General features: G+C 55.7%; 1 protein-coding gene across 1 annotated transcript in view; it reads left to right on the plus strand.

Moving 5' to 3' along the window:
- Window positions 1-116: 116 nt before the first annotated feature.
- Window positions 117-26903, plus strand: part of LOC308632779 (dysferlin-like) — a gene marked incomplete at its 5' end in the record, with an annotated part of 73875 nt that continues 47088 nt past the window's right edge. Inside the window, 11 exons of the mRNA XM_081265144.1 lie at window positions 117-151; window positions 459-651; window positions 2671-2826; window positions 6107-6238; window positions 6323-6489; window positions 7232-7346; window positions 7611-7716; window positions 7954-8096; window positions 9764-9937; window positions 23991-24084; window positions 24649-24726. Coding sequence (XP_081121270.1) covers window positions 117-151; window positions 459-651; window positions 2671-2826; window positions 6107-6238; window positions 6323-6489; window positions 7232-7346; window positions 7611-7716; window positions 7954-8096; window positions 9764-9937; window positions 23991-24084; window positions 24649-24726 — 1393 coding nt within the window. The remainder of the gene's footprint in view (window positions 152-458; window positions 652-2670; window positions 2827-6106; window positions 6239-6322; window positions 6490-7231; window positions 7347-7610; window positions 7717-7953; window positions 8097-9763; window positions 9938-23990; window positions 24085-24648; window positions 24727-26903) is intronic.

Consider the following 26903-nt stretch of genomic DNA (forward strand, 5'->3'; position numbering starts at 1 on the left):
CTGCAGTGGCTTGTCAGGGGTTCATAAATTTCTTTCTTGGAGAAAGTGTGTGCACAACGCAGAAACGATTTGTTTCAGTGTAGGGCAACTTAGTGTTGGGGCCTCTGCCTAGGAGAATGCAGGGACAGGATGCAGACCCTCTGGGTCCTCTGTGAGCTTGCAGTCATGGGTGGAGGGGGGACACCCAGGCAAAGGCACTCATCAGACTGAGGGTTGAGGGTGAGCCCCAAACAGGTGGCCCCAGAATAAAGGGCTTCAGGCTTTGGAGTGGGAGGTAGAGGGCAGACGTGTTTGGGGAAGCTTCCTGGAGGAGCTGAGGGTCACAGAGGGGGCCATTCATGTCGATGAGGCTGGAGAAGGCACTGCGCAGACAGGCCTTCTGTTGTGGGGCTGTGCATGTGTGTACACACATATGTGTGCTTGGACCTGGGGCAGCTTTGGCCTTTTGTCTCTCACAGCCAGCCCCTGAGTGATCTCCATGAGATACCTTCTGCCACCCACCTGGACCAGTACCTGTTCCGACTGCGTACCCGCCACCTGAGCCAAATCACTGAGGCTGCACTGGCCCTGAAGCTTGGTCAAATTGAGCTCTCCGCTGCCCTAGAGCAGGCTGAGGACTGGCTCCTGCGTCTCCGCGTCCTGGCAGAGGAGGTAGTTAACCCTGCAGGGTGCTGCTTTCCTTTGCTGTCCTATTGCCTGGAACATTGGAACTGTGTGTGGGGGGTGGACACTGTCTGAAGCATGATCCAACCTTGGCTCCACTGCTGGGAGGAGACCTTAGGCAGAGGACCCAATCTCTTTGAGACTCAATATTGCCATTTGCAGAAGAAGAGGAGAGGATACAACAGGATTCTGGGTGTTATGGGGCACAGCACAGAGCCAGGTATATAGTAGGTGCTCAATAAATGCCCCCAACCCACTAAAGGATGGTAGAGACAGTGCTAGGACCAGAATCCATGGTGTCTGGCTCTAGTTCTGGTGCTGGGCCTGCTTCTTCAGGGATCTGACTTCTTCCTGCCAACCAGTACCTGTCTGTACCTGGTTTCCAACATGCCTCTCACAGGCCCAGTGTTTCCTGCTCTCCTAGATGCCTTTGAGCCCCAGACCTGGGGAGGATGGATTGCTGTAACTCTGAACTTTGTTGTATCTTAGAATTGGCTCCAGTTTATCTTTGGGGCACCCTTTCCCCACATGCATACCCTTCCCCTGGTCTGTGAGGCCAGATGTATCTACTGAGTTCCTGGGCAAGCAGGCAAGCCAGGGGTTTGTTGAGAATGAGAAGGATCTGCTTACAGGTCATGGGCAGACACAGCTGCTGCCCACTCTGACCAGAGCCATGTGGGATCCCCAAGTAGGAGATGGAGGTGGTGAGAAGGGATGTCTCTAGAAGGGCAGGCTGGCAGAGGGCCTTCTGGAGCAGCAGGTTGACAAGGGGAAGTGGGGAAGGCTGTTTAGGAAGGGGTGCTGGGCCCTGGATGCCTCCCTGGGTGGCTAGCCGACACTTGGCCAGTTCCTTGGGGACATGCTGTGTGTCTCAGCCATTGACCAGCCTGTCACAGTGGTGGGGACCATCCTGAGGTTTGGTCTCTGGCTGCATCTATAATCTTGCCCTAGGCTGATGCTGAACAGAGCACAGATTAGAATATAGCTGGGAGGATTAAGGTCAAATGGGAGCTCTTACTGTAAGGGAGCTGGAGGGAGAGCTCTGCTCAGACTTGTGTATGCATCAGAAACTCCAGGGTTCCTGACCCCTTCACCCCAGGTCTGGGATGGAGCCTGAGAATTTGTGTTTCTAACAAGATCCTGGGGACTCCTGCTGCTCCTGGGGGACACACTTTGAATCCCTGGTATGGTGGTTGGGAACACATGTCTGGAGGCAGAAAAACTGAGTTGTCTCCTAACCTCTCTAAGCCCGATTTTTTCTCACCTGTCCAATGGGGAAACTCTTCCTGCCACCTGGGCTGTCGCAGGGATTAAGTGAAACAGTGCATGTGACAGGTTAGTGAGTGCCCCAGGAGCATGGACTTTCAGCAACAGACCTGGGTAGAGAGCCAGCCCCGTGGCTCACCATCCTTGGAAGCAGATGGACCCTTTCCCAACCAGTGCTTTCTCCAGAGTGTGCAACGGGCAGTTGTCCCTCATGGCTAGAAGCCTCCAGGGCCCAGAGCCTGACCCTTCTGTTCCAAGTTAGTCCTTCTGTTCCAGGCCAGGCCTCAAAGGTCCTCTGTTAGAGGGAGGAGTGCCCCCTGGGAAGATGTGCACCTTCTATGGATTTGCTGCTGCCCTCTGGGTTGAGGGAGGGGAGTCTGATCCCTTAAGTGTAATACTCATCCCCAAGAACATCTGCCCAGTAGATGGGATGTAAGAACTGACGCTCTGGCCCCAGGCAGGAGTGACTCATCCTGGTAACTTATGTTCTGCTTCTGGTGTGAGCTGGGGGCAGCCTCATGCCCTGTCCTCTGGGGGATGCAAGCCGCTGGAGACTCAGCCAGCCCTGGAGGTCAAAGGGAAGTTCAGGAGTGGGTGGTGTGTGGATGGAGGCTGCTGAGGAGAGGTCTTGCGGCCTCTGAGTTAGAGGTCAGCTCACGGTGCTGTGCCACTGTGAGGTGTGGGCCTGGGCATGTCACTGGTCACTGTCGCCAGCCACCCTGATGGCTACCTTTTATCCAGCCCCAGAACAGCTTGCCGGACATCATCATCTGGATGCTGCAGGGAGACAAGCGTGTAGCCTACCAGCGGGTGCCAACCCATGAAGTCCTCTTCTCCCGACGCGGGGCCAGCTACTGTGGCAAGAATTGTGGGAAGCTGCAGACCATTTTTCTGAAAGTGAGTTTTCCTCTCTCCAGGTCATGATCGCAGTTCTCAATTCAAAGCTTTCCTCCTACTTCATCCCTTTCCTGTTCCTGTTCTGGACCTGGGGTTCTGGTCCTGGAAGAGAAGGCACTTTGGTCAAAATGACTTTTGTTTTTCCTCTGTCCCTCACAAAGTCCCCAGAATCCATGCTTATGGTCTAGAAGGTGCGAACGTTGGAGCTGGAATCATGGGCCCCTGGGAATGAATGAGGAGTCTGTGGCCCCAGGCTGTGAGGGCGGGTTGCAGATCTCTGAGGTTGTTGTTGCCCTGTAGGGCAGGTCCCTTGTAGAGAGGGCCTGGCCACCAGCCGTCCACATCCTGGCACAGACCTCGCTGCACACCCTGCACGACTCCCCCCCTCTACTCCAGCGGGAGCCATGCTGGGGTTCAAGTTCTTCACTGCTGGGAAGGTTGGTGTCTGGGGCTTGGGTTGTGCCTGTGACTCAGAACCCTCAGAGGGAGCAAGGACTCCTGCCCTCAGTCTCACCCAGCCTGCCCTCTCCTTCCTTTCCTCCTCTTCTAGCACCCCAGCCTGCTCCCTCTGCATCTTCTCTTGGGGGACCCACCAGCTTGGTGATAGGGAGGTGACCCAGTGTTTGGGGAGAGGCCACTTACCCTCCTGGGTTAATATGGGGACCCAGGGCCAAGGCTGTTTTGGTCAGGGGACTGTGGCCTGGTGGTCAGAACACAGTGGGAATTCCCCCCTGAGCTGTGGCCCTGCAGGCCCAAGGGGAAGGCCCCTCTGTGAAGCTGCCATTCAGGCTGCCCTGCTAGAGGCTGAATGGCCAGGAAGTAGGCCTACTCTGCCTCTTCCTGTTCCGTCTGCAGTCAGGGCCTACCCAGCCTCAGCTGCCTTCTTTACCCCAGCCTGGTCCAACTTCCCATAGCCCCTTTGCTTCCCCACAACTCTCCTCCCACCTCATCTCTTTCAGTAAGTCATTGTTGATCAACCTTAGCCTTGAACCTTCTGAGTAGAGCCCTCTGTGCTCTTGACCCCTTCATATACTGGCCAGTCATTCTTATTGCTCCCTAGTGTGGGTGGAGATGACAGGCTTTAGCTGGGCAGCGTGTACAATTATTTCTAGGTCTGACTGGTCCTCTGTGTGGCCTTGGGCATGTTGCCTAACCTCTCTGAATTTCCCATTTTCTTCTCACCTATACAATGAGGATAAGGCTGTCAACTTCATAGGTTTTGAGGACTGAATTAGATAACCCAGGCAATGGACCTTGCTGCACCTAGGTGATCAATGGATATTGGTGTCTGCCTTCTTCTTCCCTTTTCCTGTGGTAGAGATCCCATGCTCCACAGGAACCTGGATTAGAGGCCAACCCATGGGCAGGGATGGGCGTATCTGCATTGGTACTTCAGAGGAGAAGCCAGCTTTGCCAAGAAGGGAGGATCGTGTGTGTGTGTGTGTGTGTGTGTGTGTGTGTGTGTGTGTGTGTGTTGGGCAGGGGACTACCCACAGTCTGCTCAGATGTTACCTGGGGCATGTCCCTCGTGTGATCCTAACCTCTAGGTCTGACCAAGAATCTCCCTCCTAAGCCAGTTTTCTGCTCATGGGGCAGAAAGGAGAGGAAATGGAGGAGTGGCCCCATTTGGGGGGCTGTCCAGGGAAGGCTGTGTGCTGAGAGTCGGACACAAAGGCACACCTGGGGGCCTCCCTGGGACAGATTGAGTTCTGGCTCTGACCTTTTGGCCCTGTAGCCACAGCCAAATGCAAACTGAAAATTTTCCCTGATTCTAAGCAAGGAAAAAAAAAAGATACAGAATTGTTTCTCGAAGTCTTCCCCACTGAGTTTATGAGGCCCGCCAGTAGCTCCTGAGCAAGCTCTACAAAAATGTTGGCAGCCAGCAGAGACCAAGAAAACATTGGTGTTTCTTAACTTAAACCAAAGTTGGAAAAAATGAGCACCAGCAGAGAGGGAGAGGAGCCCCAAACTAGACATTTCTTTATTTGCTGTTGCTATTTTGGGTCGGGCAGGCTGGCCCTGTCTGGGGGAGGGCAAGGGAGAGAGCTGGGGGTGGGTGGGGGAGGGGGGACAGGCATTCCTACCATCTCCCTGGGGCTGGTGGTTTGGAGGGGAAAAGGCAGCTAACCACCCCCGGGACAGGACAGCTGAAGCCATCAGCTGTGGGGAGGTTTCCAGGGGGTGACACGTGGGATCAGGGGCTCCTTCAGGCTTCACCAGGATGAACCGAAGCAGAGGGTCTGGGGTGTGTGAGATGGTCGCTGCCCAGGCCTGGCCAGCACCACTTCCTGTGCTGTACTGACTCCCGCTGGGGGTCCAGCCCTCCCCACCAGCTGGGGACCTTGGCCTTGGCTTCCCACTCTTCGTCTGAACCCCCAGTGCTTCCTGTTCCTCTCTCTTGACTCCCTGTCCTAGAGGACATACTCTTCTGAGCTCATGCACATGGGGCCTAGGTACTTCATGTGTCACCTCCTGTATGGGGACCGTGTGTTATTTATTCCAAGAGTGAGAGACTTCTGTTTCTCACTCCATATCTCACTTTGGGCTTTAGTCAAATGGTGAAGTGATCATAGAAAATGTTTATTTTTTTTTAGGTTGGGTTATTGCGGTTATTCAATTTTGGCAGAGTGTCTGAAGGTTTCAGGATTAAAAGCACTTGAAGACCCGTAAATAGTGGTTAACATGCTGATAAGCATTTGAAAATGTAGGGATATTAGATGGTACACTAACGTCTGGCTAAAATATGAAATCCTGAGAACGAAATGAAATGGCCTTAATTTCTTCCTCTTCGAGGCCTGTGTCATCATTGTGTTTCCTTTAAAGACAAATCTAGGACGGTTCTGTCTCAGAGGGTAGCCACATATGGCTCTTCAAATTTAAATTAATTAAATCAAATAATTCAATCCCTCAGTCACACCAGTCACAGTTCAAGTGCTCGTTAGCCACATGGGACTTGTGGCTACCATATTGGACAGTGCAGAAAGAAACTCTTTTCCACTGTAGCAGAAGATTCCATAAGACAGTGCTATTCTGAAGAGAATGGGATTGAGGGGAATGGAACTGTGAGAGAAGGGGAAGATGAAGGACCCTGGCAGGGGAGAGAGTTCTTATACATTCCAGTCCAGTTCCCTGAAATTCTAAGTTGTCCCATAGGCATTGGTCAACATTGAGGGGCTATTGAGCTGGTATGTCCAAACCTGGAGGACCCCAGTCCCCACCCCAGTTGGGACATCCTGATCCTGAAAGGGAATGTGAGTTTCTATCCTTCTCTGTTGCCTAGTATCCAATGGAGAAGGTACCTGGGGCCCGGATGCCTGTGCAGATACGAGTCAAGCTCTGGTTCGGGCTTTCTGTGGATGAGAAGGAGTTCAACCAGTTTGCCGAGGGCAAGCTGTCTGTCTTTGCTGAAACTGTGAGTGCCCACCAGCTGGCCCCTGCCTCCCCCTGAACCTGCGGGACCTGCCGCAGCCCAACGTACTCCTCTTTCTCCCTCCAGTATGAGAACCAGACCAAGCTGGCCCTGGTGGGGAACTGGGGCACCACGGGCCTCACCTACCCCAAGTTTTCTGACGTCAGGGGCAAGATCAAGTTACCCAAAGACAGCTTCCGCCCCTCTGCTGGCTGGGCCTGGGCTGGAGATTGGTTCATGTGTCCAGAAAAGACGTGAGTTGTGGGCAGGGTGGTCTTGTGAGGGTTGGCTGCCCACCAGCCACCGTCCCCTCTGCCCCAGCCCTTTCTCTGAGTCCCCAGCTCTGTCAACTCCTCTGCCTCCTGCTACACTGGTCACTAGAACTGTGGCTCTCCTATACAGTGTTCCTTCTGGAAGCTCTCTAACACTGAGAAGGCCCTTTATTACAAAGCCCCCGTTTGACTTGGCCTTGTCCTCCATGACACCAGGGACAAGCTCTTTCTGCTCCTCATGTAATAATTCTTGGGTTGCAGGCAGCTCACATGTTCCCCCAGTGGTCCCTCCCAGATCGACATCATCTTTCTCCATCCACGTTGCCATCTCTGCCTCTTCCCCTGTCTCTCTTCCTGTTTGGTTGATGTTTGGGAATTTTTTAAAAAAAATAAATTATATAATCTAAAGTCAAGCACTCAGATCTTAAGTGTGCAGTTAGATAACACCTTATATCTCTAGGACTATCTGTTGTGCTTCACTACCCACCCAGCTTTTGGTGCCTTTGACTGGCCCCCCGTCTCTTTCTTTATCTTGGGTGATATATTCTTTTCGCCATGAACGAGGTGTCCCTGGGTCTTCTTTTGCTCTGGTCTCTCACACCCTTCCCTCTGTCTGTCTTGGAGTGAGGCTGATGTGCAGCTTGGCCAAGGCAGGGTGCTCTCCTGGAGGTGACGGGTGGATGGGGGCCTCTTCAGCAGCGGTTCTGACTGGCCTGCCCCATAGCTTGCTCCATGATGCTGATGCTGGTCACCTGAGCTTCGTGGAGGAGGTGTTTGAGAACCAGACCCGGCTCCCCGGGGGCCAGTGGATCTACATGAGTGACAACTACACTGATGTGGTAAGGGGGTGGACCAACTGTCCAGGACTCTAGGGAAAGCTGCCACACCTGCCCCTTGAGGCCCAGGAGGGGCTCAGAGAAGGCTGGGGCAACTTCTGCCCTGCTCCCACCTGCTGAGTCTCCACGTTCTGGGTTCTAGAAGAATAGGAGTCCTGAGTCACACGGGTCTCGGGGGCTCTGCCATTCTGTCTGGGGCTTCTTTTCTGGGCCCCTGCTGAAGTCTGTCTGATTTTCTCACATTTGCCTTTCCTGATTTGTCCCTAGAATGGAGAGAAGGTGCTTCCGAAGGATGACATTGAGTGCCCACTGGGGTGGAAGTGGGAAGATGAGGAATGGTCCACGGACCTCAACCGGGCTGTCGATGAACAAGGTGGGTCACCTGTACAGCCTGGCGAGCCCCCCACATCCTGGTGAGCTTGAGGTGTGCTGGTGAGGACTGCTGAGTGCCACAACCCCTTGGCCTGGAGCACTGGCTTTCATTGTAGTACAGCCCCTCTTCAAGTGACAAATTAGGACCAAGAGTCACTGGCTGCTTGAGTCTGTGAGCATGCCCCAGTTGAAGAGATGGGGAATTATCGGGCGATGGGTGACTGATGTCCTCCCCCAGGCTGGGAGTACAGCATCACTATCCCTCCGGATCGAAAGCCGAGGCACTGGGTCCCTGCCGAGAAGATGTACTACACGCACCGACGGCGGCGCTGGGTCCGCCTGCGCAGGAGGGACCTCAGCCAGATGGAAGCACTGAACAGGGTGAGCTGGTGGGGGGTGGGGACTGGGAGAGGTGCTCCTGGTTGCAGGAGGTTGGGGTACAGGTGCAGACACCTGTGCGCACACAGATACATGCAGGTGTGCATGTGACATGCGTCGGCACTTGGGACTCATTGGAGCTGCTCACAGATCACACCCAACACACTCAGTGATCACATCCAGCACATGTACAGATGACTCCTAGTACCTAGGTTTGCAGATCCCACAGACACAGCATATCCACGTGGCACGCCTACCACAGGGGTTCACATACAGGGTTCCCCTGCAGCCCCAGCAGGTGCAGAGCTACCCCAGGAGTAGGCCCGGCTTCCTAGAAGCAGAATCCATGACGTAGCTTTGGCTCCAGGCCCTAAAGACTGTGTTCTCAGGAGGGAGAGGGGAAAGGATGTGCCTTGGGGAGGGGCCCACTTTGGACCACAGAATCCTCCTTACCTGGCAGGCCAGGGGGCTGGGTTGGCATCTTCCTAGCTGTCTGTCATTGGCTGAAGGCTGCTGGGGCATGCTGGGATACAGACCTCCCCAGCATGGTGGCTCTAAGCAGGCTCTAAGCAGGCAGCTGCAGGGAACTTGGAACCACCTGACATGATTGCAGGGTGCGAGCATGGGGGCTGGTGAAGGGATAAGGATGGGCTCCGTCAGCAGGTACCCAAGGACGGGACCCCATCCCACAGGACACAGACGGCCAGAGTGCACACGTATGAGCACACATGACACATGCCCTTGCTCCAGAGTCACACAGATGCCCAAGTTCCGCATGGCCTCAGTGCCTGCCTCCCCTGGACCCTCCTGGTTCCCTCCTTCCTTCCCAAGTGCACTTTTGAATTTTGGCCCAAGAATCAGGCTTCCACCAGTCTAAGTGTAGCCTTTGGCATGACCCAGGTTCCTTCCCCTCTTTTGAGCTGGGAATCTAAAGAGGAATGTCTCTGGGTCTGAGAAGAAGGAGCGTTTGGTAATTAGCTGTTGCTGCTGCTGGGAGCCAGGCACACAGTGCTCTCCCTGACGGGCTGGTTGTCAGAGGTGGGGCCTGGCCAGGCCCCTTAGCCTTGCCTCCTTCCTGGAGGGGAGGCAGCTGATCTCCAGGACTGGCCTTTGTCACTGCTTGTGGCTCTAGATAGCCTCAGGCTACTTTCTCCCAGGAGCTGGGGCTAGAGGCGTCCAGATTTCCTCTGGGGCTGGGAGAGGGGCCTCTTGGAACAAGTGCAGGGGGTCTCCACAGCTCGCCTGGATCCCACCTCCTGGGGAAACAGGATCTTTGTTTTGCCTCTGAACTGCCGGCCCACTTCTATTTTTATAAGCTGGGAATATGAAGAAGAAAAAGGAAATGACAAGAAACCCCTGGATTTATGCAACCCTCCCCTAATTCAAGTCAGCGAGCATCCCCAGAGCCAGGGTTGCCACCACTGCTGCATCACCTTCCCCTCCTGCGGGCTCTCCTTGCAGCCACGGAGCCTCCTCTCCCCTCCTGATGTTCTCACCTAGAGGTCTTGTTGCTCCAGATGCTTCTCAAAGCCCCCCTCCTCCAGGCAGCCCTCCCAGGTTTTCCTACCTGGTCTGCGCTGCTGTGGGAGTCGGTGGAGAGGCACAGCTGGGTCCTGGACGCCCCGCAGGCCTAGCAACTGGCCTCTGAGCCACCCTGTTCTCCCGTGCAGCACAGGCAGGCAGAGGCGCAGGGCGAGGGCTGGGAGTATGCCTCTCTCTTTGGCTGGAAGTTCCACCTTGAGTATCGCAAGACGGATGCTTTTCGCTGCCGTCGCTGGCGCCGCCGCATGGAGCCACTGGAGAAGACGGGGCCTGCGGCTGTGTTTGCCCTCGAGGGGGCTCTGGTAGGTGGGGCTGCACCTGTCTGGGGTCTGGCTTGCTTTCCCAGGGCTTTCCAGGGGCTGATGGGGGAGGGGCATGGGAGCCCCCAGGTTAGTTTTTTTTTTTTTTTTTGGATGTGACATTGGCCAGTCACCCTGTCTGGGTGTTGTCCTAAAATAAAATAGCATCTTTCTGCTTCTTTGAGTAGTAAGTAGTCGAGAGGGAGGGGCCATCGCTTCTGATCACTGACCGGCAGGACTGGAGCCAAGGGACCCTGATCTTCTTAAAGAGGCTGGTTGGCATGGAGGTGGGAGGCCCAAGACACTGTAGTAGCTAGAGATGTCGGGTGACCCTGGGATGCCCTTGGTTGTCCTGAGACAGGGATTATGCTCACAGGCTTCTCAGGTACATGGGGAGAGATGAACTTTAGCACCTGAGCCCGTGGAGTGCAGTTCTGCAACCAGTGGCACTGGAATCAGTTCAAGATTGCCCATAGTCTGGGTGATGGACTCCCCCAAAGAGATGAGCAGACGCATCCTGGAGAGTCTGAGTGGGGACCCTCAGGCCAGTGATATATAGCTTGTGCCCTGCAGATTCCCAGGGGTGGAAGTCAGTGGCCTGACTGCGGTGCCCCCTCTGAAATTGAGTTGTGAGCATGTGACCCCCATGGGGGCTCTGGCTGGGACCCCAGAGAGCAGGTCTCACAGCTGCACTGGCTGATGGGACATGAAGCCATCCATGGGAAGCCAGCCACATGTTCCTGTGTATGTCTAATGGACACCAACACATAGCCATGGTGTGGCCTAGTCTCCAGGGCGGGCTACAGGGGGTGAGCCCCGGATCTGATGGGAGTCGAAGCCAGCAGTGGCCATGAGGGAGCGAGCAGAAGTCTGCCACTCTCGGGCCTTGATGGTGAGCCAGGCCCAGCCATGGGAAGAGGAGCGGAAACCTTCCGCTGGTCAGATAATGTCTGAGAAGCCGTGGGCTCCAGAGGAAGCCTGCTCTCTAGTTCCTGGGCCAAGTCTTGGGGAGGTTGAGGGGAGACAGCAGAGCCTGGGCTCTCTGGCTGCTGCACTGGTCCTCAGGCCAGCTCAGGAGCAAGGTAGGAGGGAGCAGGGCTGCTGTTTGGTGACCCCTTTTGTCCTGAGTCAGAAAGGGCTTGGCCCAGGACTGGGCAGGGCCTGGGATAGTCACGTGACTCCAACTGAGCATGGTGGGAAAAGACCTCCAGGAAGGCCTGGGTCTCGGTCAGGCGGGGTCTGGTTCGGCCAGGCAGACACCGTGAGTAACCAGGACTTGCTTCCATCAAAGGGAGACTCAACTCATTTGGGCTAAAGAGACAAGGGGGTTTATGGGCTCTCTTAGCCGGGAAGCACCCAGAAGGTAGGCAAGGCGTCAGGGTGGCAGGAGATCCAGGTTCGCATAGTGTCCCCAGGACTCGCACCTGCCTTGGCCTCGTCTCATATTGGCTATCTCCCTGGTGGCAAAGATGATGCTGGTGACCAGAGGCTGACCTCCTCCTGACAGCCCACGAAGCCCTGCTCCATCAGCTAGTACAGCCCACCTCCCCGCTGGAGACCCCAGAGGGCTGCTTTCTCAAAAGTGCTAGTAAAAGTCTCCAAGTGACTGACTCCACCTGGTCATGTACCTGAGCCAGGCCCTGCTCCTGGGGGAATGGAGGGTTCTGATTGGCCATCCGGGTCCGTGGCCCTGCTCTATGATGGACAGTACCACTGTCAGGAGAGAGGAGCTTCTGAAAACAGAGCTGGGCAAAGAGCTCAGATGGCAGCAGCTGAGTGCTCCTCAGTGGGCTGTGGGGAGCCACTGTGGGAGGTGGGGCAGCGGCGCGCTCTGGTCAGAACTGAACTTTGGGAGCGCCAGTCATGGTGGAGAGGGAGAATGCCCATCAGGGCCGTCAGGAGTTTTGGGCAGAGGGAGATGGAGTGGTAGGAGGGGAAGAATGAAAGGGTAGATGGAGGGGCACCACTGGTGGGCCTGGGGCTACAGTGAGTTCTCGGCTGGCCCTGACACACACACGTGTAGTGCTGTGTGAATACAGATGTGGTGGCTGCCTGCCAGGTGGCCTGAGGCAGGGAGGTGGGAGTGTGGGGGCTGAGCATCAGCTGGGAGGGGATGGGGCCAGGAAAGGAGGGGGGGTGCAAGGCCAGAGGTGCCCCAAGACTCATGGATGGGAGTGTGGATGGGTGCTGGGGCAGGTCGGACCTGGAGGAGGAAGGTGAGGAAGGCTGGGGACCCGCTGCCAAGCTTTCGTGGCTCAATGACTGGGAGAATGGGGGAGCCTTTCCCAGAAACGGAGAAAGCAACTCTTTTATTCATTATGTGGGAGAAAATGTCACCAGGCATCATTGCAATCAAGTGTCAAGTCGACAAAGGGGAGGTGATGGATTACAATTCAAATGTGACCTGGCTGTGGCTGTAATATGCAGGAGAAGCCAGAGGCCGCCAAGTCCTCTGAGTCCTGGGAGAATGGGGGCTGCAGCAGAGAACAGAGGGAGCCAGTGGTTTGGGAGGGTGCGTCCCACATACCTGGAGTGGGAAGACCGCAGAGTTTTGGAAAGTCCTAGGTGTGTCCAGCATTTGGACAGAGACACAGGCCCATTTGACAATAACTGTCTAGACCACACTCTGAGTGAGCTGAGCCCCTATCAGCCCCAACACACATCCTCCCTCCCCCCACGAACACACTCCTCTCTCCCAGTCACCTTTACACACTTCCTGCCACAACAAGGGCTAGCCCGGGCTCTTTCCTTGAGCCCCACTGTCCTTGCCCTGGACATACTGATGCCCCAGCGAGTGACTGGGTCTAAAGCCCATCTCACATCTTGGGACAGATGGTCCCAAGATTTTCTGGTGCCAGGACCCTGCTGCCTTACCTGAGTGCTGGACCTTGCTCACAGTCTCAATGTCATTTTGTGTGTGTGTGTGGGGGGGTGGGTACTGGAGGTTGAACTCAGAGGCACTGGACCACTGAGCCACATCCCCAACCCTATTTTGTATTTTATTTAGAGACAGGGCCTGTCTCACTTTTGCTGAGACTGGCTTTGAACTCGAGATCCTCTTGCCTCAGCCTCCCGAGCTGCTGGGATTACAGGTGTGAGCTGCTGGGATTACAGGTGTGTGCCACTGTGCCCAGCTCCAGCGTCTCTTGATGTGCTGGTGGAGGCTTGGTGAGATGGGCAGCGCTTCTGAGTGTGCAGGTGTGCTCTGAATTCTGCTTCCTCTGCCCACAGGCCACTCATGCCTTTAGGGAGTCTGTTATCTCACTCGTGAAAGGAACTGCACCCTAGGGGTCATGGTCAGGGTTAACAGGGAAGCATGTAGAGAAGTTCTCCTCTGACTTGAACAAAGGAGCCAGTCAGGGGATCTTGTTAAAATGCAGACTCTGATTCAGTGTCCAGGCAGGTCCCCAGAGTCTCACTTCACAGAGAGAGGCAGGGCCTGTTCACACGTGGCTGAAGGTATGTGGCCAGCATCTTGCATAGGGAGGCAGGACAAGATGACCTGTTCTCCCTATTCCTTGATGGGACAGAAATGATATTCTAATGCTCCTCTGATCTGGCCCGTGGGGAGAGCCTGTGTGATTAGGACAAGAAATGATCACAGTGAGCTCCAGGGAGGAGCTGTGGGGAGGATGTGTGCTTCCGGGGTGACTGACTGACTGATGAGGGGCGGCTTCCTGGCGGAGGAGACTGGAGGCAGACTTTGAAGGAGCCAGGGAAGGACAGTGGGAGGGGGGCTGGTAGCCTTCCTGGTACCTTGATGTCTGGGCCCAAGGACAGGCTCGATGATGCCCACGGCCTTCCACTACCCCTCCCCTGGCCTGTGTGTCCACCGGAGGGCTGGGCCTGGCTGGCTAGCCCCCTTCTGGAAGATGTCTGCTTGGAAGGGAGGCCCTGTCTGCTCATTAGCACGGGCAGCCTTTCCCTGAAACCTTCGGCAGGGGCCAAGCCTGGCTCCCTCCGCGGAGCGGGAGGCCCTGGCTCCGTCTGCTAATCGTCTGCTGTCTCCATCCCGAGCATTATTTTATTTTCGTATTATTCTTTTTCCAGCTAATATCCTGGCATTCCCAAAGACACGGGGTTTCATAATCTTCCTGGCGTTCCCAGGAGTTGGGAAGCGGAGCACAAAGCCGCTATTATAGCGCGTTCCATCCAGCCTCCCTCTCCTTGCCCCACACCCCTTGCTGCCGCCGCAGCCACCGCCGGCTCCCACCCAGTCACCCCCTCCTGACGCCACCGGCCTCTCTGGGAACTCTGGTGACGGCTGCTGGGATGAGCTCACGGAATCTGTCCTGTCGCCCTTGCCCTGGGCCTGCCCTCCATGCGCAAGGGTTTTTCCAAGCCCTTCCTCTGCTCAGCCCCGAGGGTTTCCTCAGGAGGCAGGAGGGGAGGAGGTGGACCTGCAACGTGTGCTCAGAGCCTTGGAGCTTTTCAGAGCTGGGAGGAACTTTCATGATTCTGAGGATGTCCTCAAACAGACTCCTGAGCTGCAGGAGCCTTTTGAAATCGGATGCAAAGTTATGCACGTGTGTGCGCACAAGCGCGCAATCTGGGAGTGCGCCGCGATCTGCGTGTGTATGGTTTGCATGTGCGGGTATGTAATGGCTAAATTGTGGTGTAAGGTCCTGGGTTTTATCCACCTCATTAGGGGATCCAGGACCCCAAAGGGGATAGAGTCACTAAAATCTGTTTAATCACGTGCCCAAACCTAAAGTGAGACAATCTGTATTATCTCATTTTATCCTCATGGTGACCCTAGAAGGCTGGACTCTATTATTAGTCCCATTTTACAGTCAAGGAGACTGAGGCTCTAGTTGGGCACTGCCTACTACAGTAGCCACTAGTCACATGTGGCTATTTAAACGGACATCTAAAGTAATATAAAGAGAATTCAGTTCCGAGTGAGACCAGCCACATCTTGAGTGCTCAGTGGCTGCACAAGCTGGCACAGGATGGTGCATCATTGCCGAAAGTTCTACTGGACAGTGCGACTCTAGAACAGCTCTGAGATCTAAATGTCAGCACAGAAGAAACTGAGTCCTGAGAAGTGGGAGCATGGGTCAGTATTAGAAGCAAGGTCAGACAGCCGGCTCTTCTGTCTCCTCTCCTCAGATGACTCCTGACCATTGGCCAGATGGGTAGTTTCACCCCCTTTTTATAAGTCACTTTTATAAGAGCAAATGTTCGTCCTCACCCCACCCATCAAGGGCCCTTCAGGGTGGGACATGGCAGCTGAGCAGCTGGCTGTGGCCCTTGGCCGAATCCCCACCCCACCTTATAGCCAGGAGGCTTGGTTTCCCTGGGGCAGTTGGGCAGCTAGAGAAGCATCTCCCCTCCACCCAGGGTAGCACCCACCTCCAAAGCCTGCAGTTGTTGGTAGAGGCCTGAGTTCTGCCCTGAAGTAGAGAGGACCCAGAAAGACAGGTGTCCCAAGCCTGGGCCACAGGCATGCAAGGGCAGTTGGGAGTTGAATGTTCTGGGGAGGGGATCATGGAGAAGCAGGTTCCAGAATGGAGTGATTCGAGATCAGAGCTGGCTGACAAGGAGGCCAGCTGTGGGTGGGCGGTGGGGTGTGTGGGAGTGTCTGCCTGCCACCTGGATGGAGCCAGTCCTCAGGCACCGTTTCCAGAGCTGGTGCCCTGAGCCAGGGCAGTGCCCCGGAGGTGTGAGGGGTTTGCTTGGTTAGTTAACCCAGGCCTGCAGCAGGGACTGGGGCTGGGCTGTTGGAAGGCAACTCTGTGCAGCCCAGGTTTCTTGTTCCTGTCCCCTACCTGACATTGGGCTGAAACGGGGGTGCTTGATGGCTCTCCTCTCCCCCCTGTCTCCCTGGCTCTCTTCCAGAGAAAGAAATGTGGGTAAGTGCTCTAAATGCGTGGACCCCGGGTCTATCTTGCCTAGATTGGGATGCTAAACTCTGGAGGACCCAATTGCCAGACAGAATGGCAGCCATATTTCGTTGGGCAGAGGTGTCAGGTGCCCCCCTGTATACACAAGGGTCTGGCTCCGTGATTTCTAGGGGACTGTATAATTTATTGTCCGGTGTGGAACACTATTAATGATCATGCTGGCTAAACAGGCATGAGTGGGACCGTTACAGGCAAAGTGGGACATACAGTTGTCCTAATTACTGAGGCACGCTGGCCCGGGATAAAACCTGCCAGAGAGCTCTTTGCACCCTGCACATGTGGAGATGTGGAAACCCTGGAGGGACACACACCACGTGCCCTCACCAGCCCACACGTGGCACTGTGGATTCTCCAGGTTTCCTCATTCCACTCCCACATCCCCAGGGGCCAGCCAGTAGTTTTGCAAGGAGTTTAGCATCTGCTTCCAAGCTCTGGCTCCAGCTGTAAATGAAATGGGGTTGCACCCTCGCCTGCTATTCTACTTAAGGTTGCAGTCAGCCCTGATTAGGAAGGGAGTTCTGCTCGTTCCTGTGTTCCATTCCCTCTTTTAAAAGCTTCTCCTCGCTTGGCTGCGGCTGCTGGCCTGTGTGGGGTTTCCCTCCAAGCTCCAGGGCAGTAAAGCAGGTTCCCTACAGTCCTGACTTGGTACTCAGTCCTCTGCAGCTCCAGAGCTTGGCTTAGATGCTCTGAGCTCTGATGGGGGAAGCAGGTGTTGTTAGGAAAAGCCTCGAGCAGGTTGGGCATGGAGACCTTTGATTCTGCCTGCTAAATTTGCTGTGTAATCTCAGGGTAGACATTGGTCTCTCTGGTCCTCAGTTTTCTCACTGATTATCAGATGGGCATGATAATGACACAATACCAATAATAACCTCCCCTTATAGAGCAGGGGTTGGTGGAGCATAGCCTACAGGCCAAATCTGGTCTTCTGCCTGTTTTTGTAAATAAGGGTTCATTGGCAGACAGATGGTAGTCATTCACTTGCATATGGTTTGTGGTGGCTTTTTGCTGCAATGGGAGCTGAACAGTGCGACAGAGACTATAGGATCCATAGTAAAAGTATTTACTACCTGGCTCTTTATGGTCAGCAATAGTTGACCCCTGTCCTAGGGCACATGCCATGCATAGTCATCTCCTGCTCATGCATAATCATCATATTATCTCATTTAACCAGTCTTAGGAGGTGGGTTCCATTGGCAATCCCCTTTTACCAATAAGGCTCAGAGAAGACAAGTCGTCATTATTGCAGCTGTGTTTCCTCACACAGGGATTGTGAAAGGTCTTAACAGATAATGTCTGGATTGTGCAGGGTTTATCGTATCTCTCCTACCTTGTCCTATTATTTGGCTGTCCCAGCAAAGTAAATAGAGAAGAGACAGTGAAGAAGGTGAGAATCTGGAACGTCACCCGAGTACTGTGCTGGTCAACAAGCTCTCCAGAACAAATAAGGCCCAGATTGGTAGCATTTGCTGATTTCCATGGTGAACCCACCCTACCATGGCTGGTTTTGAGCCAATCAATGTGGCACCATTGAACAGGGAGACAGTCAAAGAAGGTTGGGAGCAGGGATACAGGAGTACCTCATCACAAGGGTGCTGACTGCAGGAGGAGAGATAATCGCAAAAGATAGTAATTAGGAGAGGTTTGAATATTTACCACCTTTGCTTTTTAATATGATCTCTTGAGTTGTCAATTTGTCTGATTTAATTTTTTTTGGTACCAGGGATTGAACCCAGAGCTGCTTAACCACTGAACCACATCTGTAGCCCCCCTTTTTTTTTTTAATATTTTATTTAGAGGAAAGTTCTCACTGAATTGCTTAGGGCCACGCTAAGTTGCCGAGGCTGGCCTTGGAATTGTGATCCTCCTACCTCAGCCTCCTGAGACCCTGGGATAGCAGGTGTGTACCCCGGTAACTGGCTGCATGATTCGGTTTTTATTGATGACGGTGTCTAACAGCTGACTTGCAGACTTCCTGAAAACTTAATCTGCTCTCGCGAGCCCCGTGAGCTGGCCCTAGCACCCTCTGCTCCCTGGTCCTGTCTGCAGAAGTCGAGCTGAGGGCGGCCCCCAGAAGTGGTGCCCTTTCCAATAGCCGTGCCACCTGTGCTGCTGGCACCATCCTGGGTAGGACGTGGGTCCTCCTGGAAGTGAAGGAGAGCGGCACATCTGCTTGACTCCGCTGGGACAGGGAAGGAAGGCGTCCCTGGTCTCCCCGGTGGCAATGACATACCTCTAGGTCCTGTTGATTCGGCCAGGCCACTGTGGTGTGGCTGTGTGGCGCTGTCACCTGCCCGCCCAGCCTGTATCTTTTTGCAGCATCGGCCTCTGCTCTCACCCCTTCTGTGTCCCTCCTTCCTCTTCTATGGATCCTGACCTGCAGACCCCGTCTAGGGCAAGGCCACTTGCTGCAGGGCCTTGCAGGACGCAGGACTCTCAGGCCTGCTGCTGGGCTCCATCTTGGTCTTGAAGTGACTTCAGTGGTGAGGAGTCCCTTTCCACAGGCTGCATTTCCCTCAGGACCTGCTCACCTCCTCCTGGCTGAGGTGCTTGGAGGTGAGGCCTGGACAGACTCAGGTGGCCGTTGGCTTGGGGCTCCTGGGGAGCCTGGGAACATCTCTGAGGGGGGAGTCCCTCCTACCTCAGGCTCCTCCAGGGAGCCGTGGCCTCCTGCCGGGCAGCAGTGGGTTGGAGGCCACCCAGGCCCCGGGGCGAGCAGCAGGATCCCTTACACAGCTAGCCCTGGGACAGAGTGCGTGGCCACAGACCGCGTGGCTGCCAGCCCCAGCCTGGGAGTCGCCAGCATGAGCTATGGAGGCAGGAATGTGATGTGGGAAACCCAATGCCCTGGCCCTGGGGCCGGCCAGGGTGTGTGCAGGGCTGTGGGAGGTGGGGGACAGAGCGCAGCCTCCCCGTGGCCTGGGCCTAGCAAGCGCTCGCTGCTCCTGCTGCCTGCCCCCCTGCACAGCGCCCCACCTGCCCTCCCCCATCACGGACCTGAGTGAGGCCACACCCAGGCAGTGACAGATCCTGGCCTCCTGAGCTGGGAGGTTGCTGACTGGCACGTGGTTCAGGCAAAGGGGATGATGGTGGTTTGTTTCATGTAATCAGTCTTTACTGGATCCCTACTAAGTGCCAGATATTGGGCTGAGTGTGGGTATCAAACTACCTTGCCTACCTTGCCTATGTGCGTGGGGGATGGATGCAGGAAGGAGGCTGGCTCGTCAAGGAAGTGTCCATGCCTCAGTGATGAGTTGGCTGAAGAGAGAGCTCCAGTTAGCTAGCTGACAGGGCATGTCAGATGGAGAGGACAGCCTGTGCAAAGGCCCTGTGGCAAAAGGATGGTGGGCTCAAGGCATTAAAGAAGACCAGAGGAGAGGGCATCATTTAAATTAACACGACACTAGAGAGATGACAGGGTTAAACTGATGTCACTAGTACGCTTACTGAGTGCCAGACATCTTGCCCAAGGCTGCAGGTACAACATTTGATTTAATTCTTACTGTTGGTTCTCAGCTGGGGGCAATCCCTCTACCCCCAGGGTCATTTGACAATGCCTGGAGACATTCCTGGTAGCCACAACTTAGTGGAGAGGCTGCCGGCGTCCAGAAGGTAGGGGCCAGCTGTACTGCTGCACACCCCGGGGTGCACAGGGCAGGCCCAGGACAGCAGGACTCAAGACAGACTCCTGTATTTCCCACCTACGAGGTAGGCGGTTGTCACTATGATGATGGTGGTGGGGTCTCAGGACTCCCAATTTCCCTGGCTCGTGTCCTCCCTTTGCCCACTGACCCATACTTGGAGGACTCGGGAGTTCCTGTCCCCCTCCCCTCCTGGGACCGCATGCAGCCTGGGCGTTTCCTACGTCTGTGCCCCAGGGTCTGTAAAATGAATTTGTCACCTGGATTTTCTCCTCCATGCACATGACTTGCTGCTACAGGTGACACATTTATTCCATATCTGCCGGCCGCTCTTTTGCCCTGGGACTGCCGCTGTCAGGTTGCTTTGCCTTCGTGTGCTCTGGGGTCACAGAGGTGGTTGTCATCCCTCCCTGGAAGGCTGTGGGGACTCTTTGAATAGTCCCTGGATTTGCACACTGCGTGGCAGTACCCTGTACATCACACCGCTACGTAACCCTCTTCCTTTCTTTTTCAGTCCTGGGGATGGGACCCAGGGCTTCGCATGCAGGGCAAGCGCTGCGCCACCGAGCCCACCTCCGGGCCCCCGCCTGCACTCTCCTCTCACCTGGGGGGGCGCCTCTCTGGGGCTCCTGCCCTTGAGTCAGGCTCAACCCCTACAGTAGTTCCAGGGTGTGAAGAGGGAGGTGCGTAGGTGGGGTGGGGAGCTGGCTCTGGACTTCACTCCCTTATTCTGTAAACATTTCACCAGGGCCTCTCTATGCCAGGCCCTGCAGTGGGCACTGGGGACCCAGCGGTGCTCACCTGCCAGTGATGGGGGCAGTCAGCAGAAAGGTGAACGTGCCAGGCATCTGTGCTATAAGGAAAAATAAGGCCACAGAAGAGGGTCAGTGGCCGTTGGGGAGCCCAGGTCCCTTTGAGGAGGGTTGGTGGCCAGAGAATGTGAAGATGTTGGGCTGCTGTGTGGGTAGAGTTCTGACCAGAGTGTGAACCAGGGCAGCCGGGGACTGGGGCTCTACTGGGAGGCACTGAGTCTCGTGACTGTCCCTCTGCCTGGCTCTGAGTGTGTGTCTGCCCTGCTCCCCAGAAATGTGTCTTCCTCGCAGTCTCCATCCGACTCCTGAACCACCAGGAGAGGGGAGGAGGGAGGGACGTATGTGAGTGGCATTGGTGTCTCGTGACCCTGGGGGATGGCTGGGCCCCTCCCTTGGCGGCAGGGCAGGTGGAGAAGGCCAGGTGGAGGGCCCCCTGGGAGTTATTCTTCGGGCAGGGGCTGCTGTGGGCCAGGCCTGAGCGAGGCCTGTACCTGGTCCCAGCCCTGGTAGAAGTCCCAGGGAGGGGAACACCTCTTCTGACAGCCGACAGGAGACCCTGCCCTTGGACAGGGACCCAGAAAGTGCTTCCAGAGCCCCAGACAGAGCCTGTGTGGGGATGTTGATGGGTGGCAGGAGGGGAGGCCGTCTGAATGAGGTGTGAGGTGAGTGGGGATGGGTGTTGGCAGCCACCACCAGCAGGGAGGTCCCTGAGGGTGCCCCTGAGGCAGAGGTGAATTATGGGGCCTGTGTAGCCGGGCGACACCCCCACCACCACTTTGTGCTCACCCAGCACCCTACCTGCCGGTGGGGCACTTGTGTATGGCCAGGCTGGGGAAGAGGGACAAGGGTCTGTGGCCCTTTCTCCCCAACTGAACCCAGTCCCTCCCTCTAACCACACCCCAGGCCCCATAGCCAGCAGCTGGAGGGGCCCAGCTGCCAGTGTCAGATGCCTCGCTGAACTCCAGTGCTGGCTGGTGTCCCCACCTGCTTGCCTTGGTGTCCTGTGTCTCCTGCCTGGATGGCCTGCTGGGAGCCTTCAAGTCTGTCCCCTGCTTGGCCTCAGAGCCCACAGGCACTGTAGCCAGTAGGGGTGCTCAGTGGCCAGTAGCTGCTTGACTTGTTGCCAGCGCAGCAGTGCAGTCAGGCCAGGAGCCCCTCCTGGTGGGAACCCTGGGGGCCACAGCTGCCCAGGAGGGAGGGCCTCAGGACCACGGGGCCTTTGGACTTCTGCCTGCAGTATGACACCCCTCCAGGTTACCCTGCTTGTGTGTGTGTGTGTGTGTGTGTGTGTGTGTGTGTGTGTGTGAGAGAGAGAGAGAGAGAGAGAGAGAGAGAGAGGAGGACCCAAGTACTGGGGAGGCGCCTGCTCGTGCAGGTTTGATCCCCCAGGGCTGGGGTCCCCTACAGAAACGTTCACTTATCCAGTTTCCTGGAATAATTGTGAGAATACAAGTATGAGGTGTCTGAACACCACCCCAGCGTAACCGTTTCCCAAGGTCATCACTCGCTAACGTTTCTGGAACATTTGCTCTGGTGTCAGGCAGTATACCAAGAACTTCTTTAGTTGTCCATCACGGTACCTCTGAGATAGGTGCTGTAGACCTCTTTCCAACTCACAAACAATTCATTCAGAGACATTAAGCAACTTGCCCACAGCCGTACAGCCAGTTAATTACAGGGTCAGAATCGGGCCCAAGGATCTGGTTTTAGAGCCACCTTGAAACTGTGGTGAAAGGAAGCCAGGGCAGGGCCACTGTTCCTCCCTGTCACAAAGGAGGATGTCTGGTGAAGTGAGCCAGAGCCAGTCACTTGCAGGATGACCTTAGGTGGGGAGGACTGGGATGCCTGATGGCAGCCTGGCACAGCCAGCAGTGGGGGCAAGGGTGATCCCGGGCAGCTTGAGGGGGCCGGGTTTGAGGGAGGCAGAGCTTGGTGTGGGATGGGGGATGGGACAGGTCACTGGGGCCTGACTGGGAGGAGGTGTCATTTGACCCTTCAGGTATAAGAGGCACTGAAGGTCCCCGCTACGGAGCTGAGTGACAGTGGGTGATGAAGCTGGTCCTGGCTTGCGGGGTGGGTGGGGGGACAGGCATCCAGGGACTTCTGGGATGAGGTGCCTGGGCTAGGCTTTAAGGTGGCTGTGGTTTGGAGAGGAGAGGACAGAAGTGAAGGTCCATCCAGGGTGAAGGTCAGGGCTACGCTGCTGAGAACTGGCCCATCTGGGTGGACCTGGGTGGGACCAGCAGGCAACCCCAGGAAGGCGCCAGGGCTTTCTTGGAGGGGTTGCGTGCATTTGTGGGATGGGAAGAGCCACTGGGGAAGGAAATGGAGCAGAGGCCACCTTAACACTCCACCCTGCCACCTCTGAAATGGAGCAGGTGACGGTCTGAGGAGAGGGCGGGAGGAAGGATTGGAGAAATAGCGATGGCAGAGAGAGCAGGCAGCACGGGCCTCTGGGACACGGTGCGTGCTCTCCCAGCCCCTCTGTGGTGTGTGGCTGGGCTACTGGCCCTTGGAGGAAGGTGGGCTTGAGGGAGGGCACCAGAGAGGTGGGCATCTGGCTCAGAGGAGTGGTCTGGTCTTGGTGTACCTAAAAGTGGCTCAAGGCTCCATGGTTAGATCCCAGTGCTAATCAGGACAAGGTGACAGGCCTGCCCAAATGGCTTTATACACAGTAAACTGATGGAGAGATTTCTGAGCCAGCTGTGGCCCCAGTCTGCCTCCTGCTTCTGTTCCTGTCCTTGGCCCCAGACTCTCCCTAGCACAGTGGGAACTTTGAGAGACAGTGAGTATCTAGCACAGCCTTTCCCCAGAGCTTGTGATCTGGGACTATGCCTCTGGCACCAGCACTGTCTATAAATACGCAGCGGGTGGATAGTGGGAGCCCAGAGATGCTAACCCGGGACCTCCAGACCTTGGCTCCACTAGATGCACCCCAGTAGCCAGCTCTCTGCTGAATTCTTCCTTGGAGAGTCCTTTAGAGTCTTTTCCTGTCAACCTGTAATCCGGAACAGCTCAGAATTCCCCCCTGGCTTATCCAGTCTTCTCTAGAGGGTCGGAAGAGTTTCCCACAATCCTTTGGTACTTTGACATTGGCGTCTAGCGACGCCGTAGAGAGGATGAGCTTCTGAGTGTCGTTGGAGGCCAACTGCTTTTAGCAGCTGAAGAGTGTCGTGACCCTGGTAGTGAAGGGGTGGGTGCAGACATAGGGGAGTTCAGGGCACTGTGGGTGCTCAGGAGAAGTGACTAAATTAGCACGACACTAGAGAGATGACAGGGTTAAACTGATGTCACTAGTACCCCTTACTGAGTGCCAGGCATCTTGCCCAAGGCTGCAGGTACAACATTTGATTTAATTCTTACTGTAGGTTCTCAGCTGGGGACAATCCCTCTACCCCCGGGGTTATTTGGCAATGTCTGGAGACATTTGTGGTAACCACAACTTACTGGAGAGGCTCCAGGTGTCCAGAAGGTAGAGGCCAGCTGTGCTCCTGCACACCCCAGTGTGCACAGGGAGGGCCCAGGACAGCAGGACTCAAGGCAAACCTGCGTTTCCCACCTATGAGGTGGGCAATTGTCACGTTGATGATGGTGGGGTCTCAGGACTCTCAATTTCCCTTGGCTTGTGTCCTCCCTACGTTTCCCCACTGGCTCTGGGCTCTGGGGTCAGAATCTGCCATGACCAGTTTTGTGCCTCCAGGGTGGTGTAGTGGATGATAGGAGCGACGATTCCGTGTCTGTCTCTACCTTGAGCTTCGGTGTGAACAGACCCACCATCTCCTGCATCTTTGACTGTAAGTGATTCTTGGTGGGACCTACAGAGGTGATGTGGGTGCACACCCTATACTTCCGTTTGCATGGGATTACGTGGGCAGGTGTGTACATCGGGGCTCTGGAGAACCGAGTCTATGTGCTCTCTGATCAGTGTCTTTAGGCATGTGTGCACATGTATGTCTGTGCGTGTGCACATGTGTGTGTCTGTGTTTGTGCATGTGTGTCTGTGTGTGTGCACGTGTGTGTGCACGTGTGCATCCACTCAAGTGTACGAGTGGGCATTCACACTGTGCCTTGTGAGTGCCTGCTACCTATTTGGCCTCTGCTCCTCCCTGTCCTCCTCTGTCCCTCCCGACTCCTGCAGCTCTAGTCTGGCCCCAGGACGCAGCACTCAGTTCTGCCTTGGAGCTGTGATTCGTCCTCCTGGCTTGTGAGGCTCACTCCCGAGAAATGGCTTATGTCCCTTCTGTCGTTCAGCCCTTCTGTCTGCTGTCCTTGGAGGGCAGACTCCCCTCCCCTCGAGCCCCAACAGTTAGACCCCGTCAACCCCTCACTCTGGTGTCTCTGTTTCTTCTTTGGTAAAGATGGAAATCGCTACCACCTACGCTGCTACATGTACCAGGCCCGGGACCTGCCAGCGATGGACAAGGACTCTTTTTCTGGTAGGTGGGACAGAGGGAGGAGCACCGGGGACCGTGGGCTGAGAGCTGAGATGGAGGAGTCAGGCCTGCAGGCAACAGGGGATGTGGCCCGAGGCATCCCTCGTGGGGGGTGGCGGCTGCGTTTGCTGGATGTCACTGCTCGGTCCCGTGGCCTCCTGGTTGTCAGGTGCAGCAGCCCTTCCTCTGGAATCTGCTTGACTTCTCTGCAGGGTTTGGCATGGCTGACCATCCCCTCTTTCCTGAAAGCCCCCCAGGCACGGCTTCCAGGCCACACCCTCTCCAGGGTCTCCAGCGGCGTCCTTCTTGTCTGATTGCTTCTTGGCGTGGGCTGCAGTTGCTCTAGTGGCCCATCCCATGCAGACCCAATCCTTGAGGGGCCGCCGCTCCCAGGTCCAGGCTCCTCTGCATTTCCTGCCTTGGTCCTGGGGTCAGAAACCCTCAGTCACATGGTTCTGTGGCTTCTGACACCCAAATCTCTCAGATCTGTTCCCTTGTCTTCAGCATCACACTGTCACATTACGCTGGCCTTGCCCCTTCTTATTCAGGCCACTTGGAGGCCTCGTGGCTTGCCTGCCCTCAGCATACCTGGGCACATCGATCATCTGCTTTCAAAAACTCTGACAGATGGACCCCCACTCGCCAGCCTGCCCCTGTGGCCCTCACCCATTTCATCTGGGGCTCGTCCCCTCTCTTCACTAGCTCCAGTCCCATTGGCCTTCGTCTGTTTGCCAGCCTCTTCCAGGTGCCTGACTTTTGCATTTAGCATCCTCTCTGCCTAGAGTGCATTTCCTTCCTAATCTAAACCAGATGAACTCCTTCAAGACCCGCCGGGATGCCCTTCTCCAGGATGAGATGGTTTCTCCTTCCACAGGACTTGGCTTCCTCTCTGGTGCCTCTCTCAGAGCCCTTACCTGCTGCATAGATGAGTTGGGGTCTTCCTGCTGCAACCTTCTCACTTTGACCATGACCCCCTTGCCCCACTCCCAGGAAAGGGCTTTGTCTTCCCCTGAACCTGTAGCACTGGGCACCTAAGAATGACTACTTTCTGAGCACTCCCTATGCCCAGGTAGTACTCACAGATGCAACCTTGTGAGGGCTGTGCCAGGGGAAGGTCAATATCTGCAGCGATTTCTAACTCTGGGATACACATCCGGGCTCTGGCCATTGGAACTTACCTTGAGAAATAAGAAGGGGTCTAGTTCACCGCCTTGCTTTCTCTCCTGGGGAGGTTGTGAAGGGGGAGGGTGCAGGCAGCAGGTTTGTGCAGGGTGAGTGGGCAGGTGGGGGCTCAGGTGGAGAGCCCCTTGTCCCCTGTGTGCCTAGTTGGCCGAGGACCCTACAAGTCAGGAACTCCTCCAAGGGACCAGCGTGGGAAGCCAGTGCTCAGTCCAGGGACTGCAGGGCAGGGTCAGCCTGGCATTGGCCTGTGGAGACGTCACACTTTCCATCCTGGCCCCACCCCCTCCCCCAGATAAACATCCCTTGAGCTTTGCGGGCACTGCCCAGGGCTTCCTCAGAGGCCACTGGCTTCTGAATGAAAGGCCCAATTGAGCAGCTGATGGAAGGGAAAACAGCAGCCAACGCGGGGAACCTATAAAACCCAGAGTGTTTATTTTCACTCCCAAACCCTAAACCAAAGCAATCTCTCCCCTGGAACTGACCCTGGGGCGGCTGGCGGCCCGAGGCTGTGCGCGGCCACCGGCTGGCATTTCTCTGAGGAAACTCATGTGTGAATCCGGAATGTCTGGGGCCAGGGGAGGGTCTAACTCTGTCTGTCGCTGGTAGCACCTTCCAGCTGCCTGCTGCTGTCTGGGGCAGAGGGCCCTCCCAGGGGCATGCTCCTGAGCCTGACCTGGGCTTTCCCGTGCTCCTGTGTCCCCACGGACTCTCCTTGTCCCTCTGCGGTGGACTCTGGAGCTGTCCAGAGGCAGGGGCTGTATCTGTGCTTCCTCCCTGGCTGAGGAGTTGAGGGATATGCAGGAGTTGCCCAGAAAACACTTCTGGAACAATATCGGACTCGGCAGAAGGAGGTTTTTTTAAAAAAATAATTTCTTTATTTTTTATTTTTAAAACTTGTTCTAGTTAGTTATGTATGACAGTAGAATGCACTTGGACACATTGTACACGAATGTGGTGCAGAGTCACACTGTGTAAACATGTGTGTATCATGTGTGTCA

The sequence above is a fragment of the Spermophilus citellus genome, assembly GCF_964194105.1.
Source record: "Spermophilus citellus genome assembly, chromosome: 13".
Taxonomy (NCBI): Eukaryota; Metazoa; Chordata; class Mammalia; order Rodentia; family Sciuridae; genus Spermophilus; species Spermophilus citellus.